General features: G+C 42.9%; 1 protein-coding gene across 1 annotated transcript in view; it reads right to left on the bottom strand.

Moving 5' to 3' along the window:
* Positions 1 to 5,017: 5,017 nt before the first annotated feature.
* Positions 5,018 to 14,754, bottom strand: part of hivep2a (HIVEP zinc finger 2a) — a 50,992-nt gene continuing 41,255 nt past the window's right edge. The window contains exons 12-15 of the mRNA XM_068717515.1: positions 10,768 to 11,632; positions 10,173 to 10,272; positions 8,674 to 8,772; positions 5,018 to 8,205 (exon numbers count right to left, since the gene is read on the bottom strand). Of these exons, the coding sequence (XP_068573616.1) occupies positions 7,438 to 8,205; positions 8,674 to 8,772; positions 10,173 to 10,272; positions 10,768 to 11,632 (1,832 nt within the window). The 3' untranslated portion in view covers positions 5,018 to 7,437. The remainder of the gene's footprint in view (positions 8,206 to 8,673; positions 8,773 to 10,172; positions 10,273 to 10,767; positions 11,633 to 14,754) is intronic.

Here is a 14,754-nt window from a genome sequence, read left to right as displayed (position 1 = left end):
CGGAAAACAGAGAATATTCTTCTTCTGTGCAGGAGGAATGGATCTGTGCTCGTCTTAAAAGCGTCGGCGGAGACGTCGGAGCGCTCGGACTTAAACCACTTTCAGGCCAAATTGACCCTTTTGTCAAGTCTCGCCTCTCCTCCGCGCTCCCTGGGACAAACAATAGCTTCAGAGAGTCTGTTTCCATTGAAAACAGCACTATTTCTATTTATCCTCTTTCTGCTGCTCCTTTAATAAAGAAATGTGGTTTTAGCATCTCGGGTAGAGACGAGCGGCTGAGCACCGTATTAATATTCAAAGTGGCTGGTGGAAATCTTATGATAATATTTCTCCCATTCTTGCTAAACTTGTTCGACAGATTCACCACAAAAATCGATGCGTGACCAAGTGCAGTTGCTGCCTGGCGTCTCGTCCAAACATTCAAAAAACAGCAATCAGAGCGCTTTAATGAAGCCCAGTCACAGTCCGCTTCCCCCGCCGTTGTTTTCCACGTGTCATCACACAGACATTACTCATGCGGTTCTCCGTGGAAATTAGAAGTGAAAAACAAAGTGTTCAGACTACAGTACGTCCAGAGGATGAGCTAAATTAAGGCCACTGTAAGTAAGTCACGAATCAAAAATGTCGGATCAAAGCCAGCGCAAGAAAAGGATTCAGAAGATGCAGCAAAACACAGTTCAACTATTAGCTCTCGCCAAACGGCGTGCGAATGACGCGACAATTATTAAGTCATTGAGCGCACAAAAACAACGCCAGCGAGACAGTGACGTAGTATACAAAGTGAGGAAGACTTCTTGTGTTGGGAGGGAACCAGGAAAGCGCTGTGCCAAAGTGCTGTTGAGTTATTTTGAAGTTTTGAAAAGATTTTGAAGATTTAAAGTTGTTTTTTTACGTACTTTACTTATTTACATACTTATTTTTAGCTTTGACATGAAGTTATTTCCTGAATCTAAAGTGGTTTTAAAGAATGTAGAGAGGTTGAAGATACAAAAATGTATTTACTTACACTCCGACTTTTCAATAAAGGAGACTGGAAAGCAAACATTTGACAATCCGGAGCAGGTGGAGATGGGGGGGAGGGGTGTGTGGAATGAGAAACAGGTGAGCAGGTGGATGCAGGAGTCAGGTGACTTTGCTTGTTTGCGACTATAACACTGAAACTAGAACAGCAATTCAGTAGATAATCACCGACAGATGAACTTCAAAAAGTTGCTAAACTTAAACTAAAAGAAGGAATGTTTTCCCTAAAATCTCCTACATTTAAAAAAAACCCAACAACTTTATATGAACTTCCTGCTCAAGTTAAATGCTGTGTGTGCTGCTCGGTGGATCATCTGCAAGCTGACATTTTCTAAATGAGCCAGAGAAATATCCTGAAACCTGGCAGGAGGAGAAATCCCTGCTTTATCTTTAGAGTTAATTACAGCTGGGAACGGCTCTGCAGCTAAACGTGGTATTCCCTTTTACACACACACACACACACACACACACACACACACACACACACACACACACACACACACACACACACACACACACACACACAAACAAGCTGTTTGCTGCTAACCATTAAGGCATGTAAAACGAGCTGATTTGGGTGACACACAACCAGAAATGAGAGCTTTCCCAGGGTGCACTTGGACACCGGCCCTGTGTCGGTCGGGCTGCGGCTCTGACGATGGCGTGAGTTTGCAAAATAACTCCCAGTTGTAAAAATGATACGCAATCAGCAACATGCCTAATTATCGCCTGCTAACTGCTCTGTGATAAATCATAACTGTCAATATGAGAGGGGAATGTGAACTCGGAGCCAGCAGAGATATTTTAAGAGCCGGTTGATCCCCACAGCAGAAGTCTCTTGGTTTTATATGTTTCTTTGTCATGTGAGTGGGTCGAGAAATGAAGACGGTACTAGTTTCATGCTGACTCCGTTGTCATTGTGTTTTATGTTTGTTGATATATCTTTGCACGCTTTTTTGTTTTATACTATTTTTGCATTAACCAACCCGAAAGCCTGTGGTTCTCCATTTATGGACGAATAACTTCTTTTCGGCAATTAAATAATTACATTTTTTTGCCATTTTTGGTAAAAGTAAAATAACGCGCGTTGCTGTTTCATTTGCGCGTGCGTGGATCTCATTTGCGCTCTCGGATTTTGACAGTGATTTGCCTTCATACTGTGACACAAGACAGCAGCCTGCTACACAACAAGAACACACTTTCAACAACAAAACACAAAGAGCTTTTTTTGATTAAACGGTGATCAAACCAAAGTGCACCGCTAATATCACTTTTATTCAGGCTAGTTAGCCAACTTGTCACACACTGACCCTTTGTCTCCGCCCCTTGCCGTCACTTTCTAACGCCCAGCGTGTCACACTATGAACAGTCGCGGTAAACACGTGGTTTAACGTTGTGAATTCAAAGAAAAACAAAACCACTTAGTTAGGTTTATGAAAAATTACAAACACTGACATCACTTACGTGACTTTAAAATAACATGAACACCGGTCTCCTGGTTGAAAGTCCTGAGTTTCTTCTTTTCAGTCTCTATACTAGTGGTTGGTCTACTCTTAAATCAGAGTGTCTGTAGCTACAGTTACTAGTGTTACTCTTACCTCTTTACACTTTGCATTAAACTAAAACATTTGGTCAAACCTCCTCCGGAGCTGGTCAGTGACCACATGTGAACCGCTGAGCGTTCTCAGATATCAACGCGGACACGTATTAAAACCAGATGTAAGTGTTAAATCAGGTTAAATCCTACCTCGATACAAAGTGGATTTGAGACGCAATGTGTAAAGAGGGTCAAACTTTTCACGTCTATGAATTGCGGTGCATTTAAAGTACCATATGGGCCATAGACGCTATACTTTTTTCACTCCATTGTGGACTTTGTGAGGGCACTATATAGTGGATACATGTACACACAAATTCCGAATTCAGACACACCAACAAAATCATATAGCGCGCGAACAGGGAGTGATTTGCCAGCTGCTGCCGATTGAACGCAACAGTGAAAAGTCCTTTTAGTGGCTGAGAGGAAAAGGAACATTTCTGATTTTCCCCCACAAATGTTAAGATATTTTTGATTAATTTTTTTTATTTTTGACTGCAAAAAGGGATGAGAAATTGTGATTTCAAATACTGTTTGTTAAAAACAGGATTTTGGATTTTTAACACAGAACAATGAGGCGTTGACGAAACCTGCGTGACTGCCTGTAACCGTGTTAATCAAGTGTTCCGCCTAAACAACAAACTGATTGATTAACAAACTGATTGGTTGTGGAACTTCTTTGTGCAAAATATTCAGGTACAATCTGTCTTCATAATTTAACAATTGTATGCACATGCATGCAAAACAGCATGCAGACACACCTTCAAATACAGACACAAAGGCAGTGACACACACACACACACACACACACACACACACACACACACACACACACATGCTACAAAACACGACACACACGAGTCTCAGGGGAGATTTCCATATGCTTGCAGCGCTGAACCACGAAAGCTACGCTCACACCTTACAAACTAGTGATGAAAGTGATTCCTCCAAACGCTAATCAAGACCAAAATAACTCGCTTGATCATCTTCTATCAAAGGCCACAGGACGCACCGACACGTGGACAGACTTGACAGAATAAATGTAAGTTGACACCAACCCAGTTGTGTCAACAACAAAAAAAAAAAAAAACACCACCAGAAAAGTAGACAGGTAGACATATGTGGGACATGGCTAATGACAGGGACTACATTAAAATTAGAATACGAGTTGTGAGGGAGCTGGAGTCATATGTGGTGAAGACTTATTAGCTGACCTTGTTCAAAGAGTGTTTTTTTCAAATAGATTGTTCGTGATGGGGTTTTTGAATTAGTGCCGCTTCAACTGACAGCGCTACGACTGCAGCTTCCACCGTGGTTTGCACTGCGATCAGAACCACCAGTGTTACTACTGACGGAGACACACTGGATGGATCGATGGACCGCTCCCACACATCGCCGGATACTGACGACAATATGTGTTTTTTGTTTTTTGTCTTTTGTCTTTTGTCTTTGTATTTTTTTTTGTCAAATAAAAGGTAAGTAATGGTCTAGCAGACACAGATTTGATAAGAAGATTAAAAACAAAAGGAGACGTGTTAAAACGATGATAACTGTCTCTGAGGATGTTTGGACATGTTTGATTGACAGCTGAGTCAGCCGGGGCACAAGACAGAATATGAACACGTTTTGAAAGACATGCCAAGCACTTTTTTGGGGGATTTTGATGTGCAAAAAATACAAATGTGATGGGAAATAGTTATTTTTGGAGTGGCTAATTCCCTTCACAATAAAGTCCCTGATGCTGCTGGTTCAGGGGAAAGTGGAGGCCGGCGTGTGATGTGCATGGATTTAAAAGCTGACGAGCGGAGTCTTATTTTGAAAACAGTCTTTTCAAAATAAAACAACTTGGCTAAGTTTAGGCAACACAACTTGGTTAGGTTTAGTAAAAGCTTGTCGTTGGGGTTCAAATTAATACGGAAGTGCCGTCACTTAAATTAAAAATCTTAATGAGATTACCTGGATTAATAAAGGTTAAATACATTTTTTTAAATTAATTTAAAAGGCCTGGGACAGCTGCAACTTCCTTAGTATCTTAAAATATAAGAAATACATCAGTTTTGTCAACTAAAAATGCATCAGAGAAAATACTGTAAATAAAACACACAAAATTAACAATTATTGCTTATGTCATTTAGTACAAATAATACATAGATATAAATAAACCTCTAATATCAATGAATCTTGTGACTGTTCAACTACTATTTCTAACTATTTAAGCCAGTAGTACTATATCTTCTACTTCCACTACTACTGTTACTACAAACAGCGCCTGCATGTAAGCGTACGTTATTGCTATTTGTACTAAAAGCACTACAAGTGTTGTAAAAGTGAAAAAATAGAAACAAAATTTACATTTTCATCAATAAAAGTGGTAAAAAAAATGAGCGCAGACAAAAAACATTATTCTATTCATATTTATTTGAAAACAACAATCCATTTTTTTCCACTTCTACTGCGATTCCTTGTTGCAACTGGGGTCATACATGATATATGTATTAATTCCACAGAACACCATCACAAAAGTTACCCTTTTATATGCACGTTTACCTTTTTTTTTTTGTCCTTTTTCTTTTTGTATCGTCATTTCTATACAATGACTTGTGCTTTGATATCTTTGAGAGAGAGAGAGAGAGAGAGAGAGAGAGAGAGAGAGAGAGAGAGAGGGAAAGAGAGAGAGAGACTTTTTTTTAAAGACATCATTGTCGTCATGATAGGTGTACATAACAGAGGGAGGATCCAAAATAGAAAAAAGTCGTAAGAAGAGGATATACTGGTTCGAATACACACCGATACAGAATACAGAGGTACACACTCACATTGCAGCCTGCCCGACTCCGCCCAAAACTGTCACAAAAGACCTCCGGCCGCTCCCTCCTCCTCCTCCTGATTTTAGGAGTTTTTAAGAACGCTCATTGTTGCCTTGCAACAAATACACACTCCCCGCCGGTGAGCAGAGTTTTGGCCTAAATATTGCTTAGCTACAAAAAGGGGATGTCCAGGAGAGGAGCGGTCGCAGAAGAGTAAAATAAAAATGAAAAAAAAGCAGTGCAGAAAAAGCCTCAATGTCACAACCGTTAAAATGTATTATTATGATTTTTATTTTTTAGACAGTTCTGGGGTTCAGAGTGCAGAGCAGTTCTCCTTCTAAACACTTCCATTTCAATCAAAGTTTGCTGCAAAAAAAACAACAACAACGGATCAGAGTGCTGGGACTTTTCAGAGCAGAGGTCCTAAGAAATATAAGGTGCATTGTTCAGAGAGTTTGGTGTTTGTTTGTATACGCGTCCCCCCCAAAAAAATAAAGCCATTAAATAAGAGCGTCGGTGGGTTGATTGCCGTAATGTGCATCAATGCCAAAATAAAATGTGTGTGTTCAGGGAGGGTGGGGGGGTTGACTGAATATTTACATGGACTGGAATGTTTTCCCCGTTCAGGTATCTGACGACTAAAACAGGATTCAAGTTGTTCTTCAGAAAGTGGGGCTACCTTGAAATCTGCGTCACATCGATATTCGTGTGTGTGTGTGTGTGTGTGTGTGGGGGGGGGGGGGGGGGGGGGGGCGGTGTGAGCAGAATGCCACGGCGCAATGCAGAAGGCATGTTCATTCACTTAATGCTGAGAGCAAGGCTGTGCATCGTACAAAAAAAGGGGGGAAATAATACCACGAAAAGTGAATAAAGAACAAGATAAGATCACAACCAGGGACAAAGAGCAGCAGAGAAAATGTACAAGCAAACGACCATAACCTTAATGTGAATGTCATTCTAAATGTTAAGTGCAGATAGATAGATAGACAGATAGATTCTATATACTGTATGTATTCATATGCTGGGTAAATATTCTGGTAAATCTTACTTCTATGTGTATATAGCTCCAAGTAGAGGGGGCTCACTTAGACACATATATAAATAGGTCTAACATATAAAGCCATATTACAGTGTACATGTCCTCGCCCTAATGTCAGCGATAGCAAAACAACCCCCCCCATGCTTTACATAGAAAAAGGCATCCACGACATTTAAGAAAAAATGTACAATTTATGAAACATGGTAACAATAATAAATAGTATTATAGAATTGCTGCTGTACACAAAAAAAGCCATTTTTTAAAATTTCACTCATATAAAAATATGTTTTAGTGCAACCGTACGTAATAGTAATATCCATAACTTCACATCGCTTGTCGAGACTTTAAGGTGTCCAAAAAGAAAAGAAACACGGGAGGTGGGGGGGGGGGGGGGGGGGGGGGGGGAGGAAAGGGGGAGGGATTGCATTTATTACAAAGCTGATAGTATTGTATTTACATTTACCTTCCTGCTTTGTTTGCTTATAAGAATATAAGCAAAAAACAAACAAAATAAAAGATGAAAGAAAAGGCACACACGTAGCTGTCCGATTATTTGTTTTTCTTCGTTTTTTGACTTTTCTCTTTGACGTACCGCTTTAAACCACAGTCCTTTCATTCATTTGAGCAGATTTTGGTCGGGCTCTGTGTTGGTGGGAGTCACCGTGTGCAGATCCTCTTTCAGAGTCTTTAAATAAGAGAGCAGGCATGCTGCACACACACACACACACACACATTACAACTGCACAAGTCCATTTGTCTTTTTTTTGTATTTTGACCATAGCTGTTTGTCTTTGTATGCATTGTATTTGTGTTCATGTTGAGAGAGAGAGAGTGTTTGTATGTATAAACTGAAGTAGAATATGTGTGTACAAGTGTGCAAAAGTCATGTTTTTCTCTCTCTCTGTTGCACTTCATCCCTTCCTGTTATCTAAAAACAAAAGCGTTCCTCCGCCTCGCGTTCTCCGTCTGCAGCCCTACGACACGTCTCGGCTTCTCTTTGTGCTTTCTGCTCCCCCGTCTCTCTCCGGCTTCAGAGGTCTGGACGCTGTTGGAGGATGGAGGGTTTCCGATGCGGGGCTGTGAGGGTGAGGAGAGGAGGAGGAGGTGGAGGAGGAGGGGGAGGGGGAGGAGGAGGAGCAGGAGGGAGAGGGGGAGGAGGAGGGGTGAGGGGAGGCGGGGATTGACGGGTGGTGAGGCCTGACCTCCAGGCCGCTAAAGTGCTGAATCCCGGGACCTTGCGGGGGAGAGGGCGAAGGGTGAGGAGATGGCGGCGACATGGAGATGGACGGCGAGCGATGCGGGTGTTGGGAGTCGTGGGACGACGCAGAGGGAGAGGAAGAAGTTCTTCCTCCTCCTCCTCCTCCTCGCTCGGCGAGCTCCTCCGCGTCGATGCAGAGCGAGGCGATGGCCTTGGTGCAGGTCTGGATGCTCTCCTCCTGCTCCCGCCTCACTCCTCCTCCTCCTTCCCTCTCCTGCGATGAGGGGTGAGGGGAAGTCGACTCCCTCAGCCTCTCGCCTCCTCCTCCTCCTCCTCCTCCTCGAGCTCCCCTCTCGGGGAAGGAGGTGAAATGAGGGGAGGCGGCCTCGCTGGTCGTGGAGTCCTCCGATGTGCTCTTCTGCAGCAGCAGGCGGGACGCGCTCTGCTGCGCCGCCTGCTGGCCCAGAGGGGAGGTGACGGAGGTGGGGACGGAGTGTACCATCTGGATCCCTCCGATGGGGATCATTGGGAACGGGGAACGCACCTGAAATGGAAAATGATTGTTTGAGTTATATGTTAAAAGAGTCTGGTAATGATCACCTTCCTCCTCTGTGCCGTTGAGCGCTGTTGAATACAAAATGAAATATGTACTTTCACACTAGCTAATTAATTGTGTGTGATTTATTTTGCTCAACAGACCTTTAAAGTGCAAACACATCCTTCTTTATGAATTTTCTATGAAGTGCTTCATAGAATAAAATCCAATTAAATATATAAAATAGCTACAAACTTTTCAAGCTATGCACAAAACATATAAATCCAAAATCAACAAAAATAAATAAATAAAACAAATCATATACAAAAAAACACGTCAAAAATGTCACAAATACAAAATAAAATAAAGTAATAAAATAAAATAAATTTCAGTAAATTATTTAAAGAGTTTTACAAAATAAAATCTAACATTCAAACACAAGATATACAAGGTAGAAATGAAATGAATTCATAATACCTGGAGTTGGGAGTGAAGAGGAAGGTGACTGAACAGGACTTGGTGAGGTGGGCTGGACTGGTCCCGTCCCCCCGGTGACGATGAGACCAGACAATGTTCCTGGAAGAGGAGACGAGCATCAATCATGAACCATGAACGGGTTCTCTTCCTCTTTGTTCATTTAAAATTTGATTTCAAACACACACACACTCACACACACACACACACACACACACACACACACACACACACACACACACACTCATTGCACAGCACCAGTTACAATAAACACACATTTGAGGCTTCGCAATGGAAAACCAAATATTTAGTAACAAAATAAATTAATAAGCTTTGATGAGAAGTGCTCAAACAGAAATGTGCGTTCGTTCTGGCCGGCAGGTGTTGGTAAGAAAAACAAATACGAAGCATGAAGGCAAACTCCTTATGCCTGAGTAATGGTTGTTAAAACATTAATCTATCATTTGGAGACCGGTCGGTTATCAAAGCCGAGCCAGTCTCGCTCTCCGCTTCACGCTTTGTTGAAGTGGGACCAGCGGCAGAAGCCAGAGTTTGAAGTAGGGCTCTTAAGAAGAAAAACAGCCGTGTTATTAACCACACCGACGCCGGCCAAGATCCCATTACCACCAAAACCCAGCAGCCCTATCTTCAATCATCCCTCTCTCTAACGCACTCAGTCTATCGGACTCGCTCTTTATTCCCTCATCCTCTCTGAATGTTTCTGCTCCGTCTGCCAGACGCTTTCCTTCCTCTGCTCCCTCTTTCATTTTCTCTCTCTTCTCTCTTGTCCTTTTCCCACCACATCTCTGCTCCAGGTTGACCACAGCACAGAAAGTTTACTAAATCACACTTAAGCACCTCAATGTTGTATGAAATGGAGTGGAAAACTGTGAAAACGCCAACCCTGCTAACAAAGTCAAGGTTCACCCAGAAGGCAACTAGCTTCATGTGTTAAAGCTGCATTCTCTCTAGTGTCCACCAGGGGGCGACTCCTCTGGTTGTATAGAAGTCTAGTCTAAAATGACTCTACTTCTCTCTTGATTTATTCCCTCAGTAAACATTGTAAACATGAGTTTATGGTCTCAATCTCTAGTTTACAGTCTTCTTCAATACAGCATGATGTTCATTTAGTACATTATGCTCCATTTAGAGTCAAACAGACCATAAAGCAGGGGATGCTTTAGGGGCGGGGCTACACAGTGATTGACAGGTCGACACCAGAGATGTATACGGACGGCGTCTCTACATCACTCCTCCTCAGTCCAAATAAGGTCACTTCCTGTTCATTGGTTGCAAAAAACAAGATGGCGACGGCCTAAACATCAAACTAAAGGCGTCCACTTCTTACAGTCTATGGGTTCACCTCAACTTTCAAAATAAAGCTTTTCTGTCAGCGATATTGAGAGAAACAAACATCACGATATTTACATCACTGAACCAAACAATGAGAAAAGCTGGTTCGACGATAGATTGTTGAATTTTGGAGTTTTTCGGACTCTTACCGTTTCCATCTCTGCGCTGGTTCGGCGTCGTCCCAGCTCCGCCTGACCCAGCACGCCACCCTGGTGACCCGTCCTGAGGCCCCGCGATCCACTCTGCTGGCTGGTGGTCACGTAACAAAGTGAAAATATCACGTTAGGTATAACACTTCCACTCAAATCTTTAACTTAAAGGAGCAGTGCGTGGAGGGTTTAGTGGCATCTAGTGGCGAGGTTGTAGATTGCAATTACTCCTCTCTTTTCCAAGTGTGTCAGAGAACTACGGTGGCCTACTGGTGACATAAAAACCTTAGAAAAAAGGCTTTCTGAAGAGCCAGGATTTGGTTTGTCCGTTCTGGGCTACTGTAGAAACACAGACTTGCTCCCTATGGAGATATAAACGGCTCATTCTAAGCCAACAAAAACATAATGATTCTTACTTTAAGGTGGTTATACACTAATGAAAACATAGTTATGAGTAATATATTACATTTATGCCAATAAATCCCCGTAAATCCTACACACTGTTACAAAAACATTGTTAAATAGTGCTAGAAGATAAAGTCTTGCATCACTGATCTTGATACTTTGAAATATGCTGTTTATCCCCTCGACTCACCTTTGGTGGTGGAGGTGTTGGTGGAGGCCTCGGCGAGGAGAAACAGGCCGGATCATCGCCCTGTGGCGGCCTCGTGGTGAGAGGTCACGCTTGTAGTCTCTTCCCGCCGGAGACGTGGGCCGAGAGAGAGGGGAGAGCAGCGACAGGTGTCCCCTCCTGGGGGAGAGGTCTCGCCTGTATCCCCCTCCCGTCCCCAGGTCCCTCTTCGGCGAGATGTGACGAAGAGGAGAGAGGTCCCGCCGGGGCGAGAGGTGTCTGGCGCGGGGCGAGAGGTCGTGACGCGGGGAGAGGTATCGGCGGGCTGACGGTGAGGACGAAGGGGAGATTGGGGACGGGCAGCCGGAGTGATCCAGCCCGGGCGAGGACAGACGGGAGGACGGGGAGGAGAGGTCCGGGGATGGGACGGGGAGGTCGTCGTCCATGGAGGAGGAGGAGGGTGGAGCCAGCAGCCTGCTGCCCAGCGCCCTCTGCAGGCCTCGCTGGTACTCCGTCTGGCCGTGGTCGCTGGGCGGCGCCTGCGGAGTGATCTGGATGCTCGGCACGGTGGTGAAGTAGCCGAACAGCGGAGGCTTGTTGGTGTTGCCCAGGAGGTCGGACGCCGAGTGGTGAGAAAGGTGAGGAGCCGGGTAGGAGGAGGCCACGGCTGTGATGGACATGGAGGGCAGGCTGTAGGGCTGCGGGCTGGTGGAGCGCGAACGGGTCTTCGGGGTGGAGTCGCCGTCGTAGTCGTCCTCTTCGTCGTCGTCGTCGTCCACCTCATCGCCGTCGTCCTCTCCGCCATCTGAGTCGTCGGCGTCTGAGAACTGGTGGTCCGCCATGGAGCCTCTGGACATCTTCTCTGACCTCTGGCCTTCCTCTCCAACATCTAGAAGAGGAGGAGGAGGAGGAGGAGGAGGAGGAGGAGGAAAACAGAGGGTACGAAAAAGAAGAAGAGGAGAAAAAATAGGAAATAGAGGGATTGGGAGAAAAGAAGAAAAGGAAGAGGGTAGGAGGAGACAACGAAGCAGGTTAGGACAGAACAGGTGGAAAAAGTGAGAGTAAGTGGGACAGACGAAGAAGAGGAAAAGGAATATGTAGAACGAGGAAGACGAAAGGAAACAGGAAGCAAAAAAGGAAGAAGAGCAGGAAAGTAGAAGTAGAAGAACAATGGGAGGTAATATGATAATTGAGAGACAAAGAAGAAGAAGAAGAAGAAGAAGAAGAAGAAGAAGAAGAAAGGGAAGCGGAGGGTGCGGAAGAAGAACAAATGAAAAAAAGGAGGAAAAGGTAAAGTAGAGGAAGTGGAAGAAAAGGAAGGAGAAGCAGAAGGGGAGTGAACACCAAACAAAGGAAGAAGAAAGAGACATGTGGAGCGAGAGAGAGAGAGAGAGAGAGAGAGAGAGAGAGAGAGAGAGAGAGATTTTGTATTAATATGTGGTAACAGAAAGAGATTCGATGTGAAACTAAAAACCACTGAAACCACATTCCCACCAGCTCAAACCAATAAAATACAAAACACATATAAAACAAAGTTATTTGAGAGTATAAGCCCTCGACACTTTGGTTTCTCTACAGGATGGACTGCAGCCAAATGTTGGCAGGGTCTCCTCGTACAGTAGCTGCACAGTTACACTTGGCAGGTAACCAACCATCACTGTGGGTCCGACTCTCTTATAAAATGAAGCTGATTGGATGGTAACTGACAAAAAGGGGAATTTTGGGAATAAAAAAATTTGGTTTATTGTTGAGACTCTTTGCATTGAAAAGAGTCAACGTTGATGAAGATAGACACAAGTCCTGACCTGTTCTGAGTTCTTCAGTTTCAAAATAGCCAGAAGTGTCATTTGCTTCTCCTGGACTTCCTCCAGCGTAGAGAAGCATAAACCGTTCGGAGTTATTAAATTGTATTTGCTCGACTGCTATGAGCAGAAATCAGATCCGCTAACACCGGACTACTTTTCCAGCTAGTCTCTCATATACAAGTTGTTTTCTTTTCTCCACAAACCACAAATGTTTACATCTCAACTACTAACTGAGTGACTTTCTAAAGATCTCTCTTTCCCAAAAACCCTGCATGTATGTGTGTGTGTGTGTGTGTGTGTGTGTGTGTGTGTGTGTGTGTGTGTGGGTTGTGTCCCAATTAAATGCCGAGCCAACACTCACACACACACACACACACACACACACACACACACACACACACACAGACACAGAAACACACACACACACACACAGGGTCAATTGAAGCAAAGTTTAATTTCGTGGTCTAAATGGTGGAAAATTACCTCCTGCTACCAGTCAGCCATTGGCACAATGTGACGGTAAAATGTGAGTTTGTCTCAACAAAACCTTCACTTTCATTTTGAAACACCTGCCAGCAGGTACAACTTTACGTCCAATGTAAATGACATTAAGCTCCTTCCCCGGAAGATACCATTTTGGGTAATTATGTAGACAGACTTGTGGTTAGCCAAACAGTAAAGTACAGCGGTCTTCAATGTCCTATAGATCTGAGACAAGCAGTAACATAAATAAAACATAAGGGAGCCCTATAAATCAATGGCAATAAATAAACAATCGAGATTACTAACGTGACAACCTATTACAATTTGTACCTCCTTAATTAAACCCATTGAGTGCATAAACCCGTACAAACTCATGTTGTGAGACTAAACTTTGTTTAAACCCACAGACATTTATTTGACATTTTCACGGCGATCCCCAGTTTCCAAAGCAGCCAAATATAAATAAGATGATGCACAAGACATTTGGAACACGTCCCTTTGATGGAACGGTGCGGCCATAAAAATAAACATGGGAGTCTTGGGTTTGTAACGTGATGAAGGTGAAATTAAAAAAGATTTTAAAAGGTTAATTTGAATGTAGTTGTGAGATTACAAAAAAGCATAACTTACTCTGTTAAACACAAAAGATACACTTTTATAAATACCAGGTTATAATGATGGGCGAAAATATTATAGTGACACTATAAGTTTACAAGATACATATTTTATAATTTCAAAAATCTGTAATATTTCTTCACTAGTTCAATTCATTTGCACCGTAAATCGTATATTTCCAGAATAAACTACCTAATTAAAAGCACAAAAATGATTTTATTACTTACTTACTTAATTTATTACATCATTTAATTCATCTAATCAAATTTCAGGTTTTTGTTGATGGTGAACACAAATATAAAACAGATTTTACTTATTTACAGCTTCATTATAAAAGTTATCAAAAGATGTAACGAGGCACCAGAGCCACGCTCATCTGTTCAACATCCGTCACTGCCTCGAGAGGCGAGTCGATGACGATTTATTATTTGTGAATTATTTGTTTCATGGGAAAGCACGTTCATCCCTCTCAGCCCACAACATCTTCCCCAGTAATAATTATCAGATTATTTATATCATATCAGCTGATTAATGTGGTTTAAAGGTCAGTAAAGCAGAACACCAAATGTTTATTGCTATTGTAACTGCAGGGGGAGAAGAAAAAAATGTGGCTTTAAAACTGTTCATGGGAATATTTTAATAATCTGACAAGAGACTCCAAACAAATGGTGGAAGGATGTTTTTTTGTTTTTTTTTAAGCGGTTTGTGTGTCGAGTGTGGTTGTTTGATATGAGTCCTGGCTGTCAGGATGAGCTCTGTTTTCCATCACACTAATTATCCATGTGCAACCGCACCGAGCCAAAGACTGCAGGCCGCGCTCAACAAGACAGCAGGATGTCATTGCAGTTGTGTGTGTGTGTGTGTGTGTGTGTGTGCATCTATTGTACATCTATCTTTGTGAGGACCAATGACTTTTAGACTTGTGTGAGGACATATTTGGAAAGTGAGGACATTTTGACAGGTCCTCACTTCTTCAAAGGCCTGTTTGAAAGTTTAGACTTGGTTTTAAGGTTCAATTAGGTAGAATTAGGTTTAAGTTAGGGTTAAGGCCTTTCACACACAGGGGGCGTGACGAATACAAGTCATGACAATGACTTTTTTTTGCATC

Source organism: Cebidichthys violaceus, unplaced genomic scaffold (assembly GCF_023349555.1).
Source record: "Cebidichthys violaceus isolate CVI_PGR_0920_01 unplaced genomic scaffold, fCebVio1.0.p SCAF_216, whole genome shotgun sequence".
In the NCBI taxonomy this organism is placed as follows: Eukaryota; Metazoa; Chordata; class Actinopteri; order Perciformes; family Stichaeidae; genus Cebidichthys; species Cebidichthys violaceus.
Note: the sequence above shows the minus strand (reverse complement) of the source record. Positions and strands in the feature narration are given on the sequence as shown.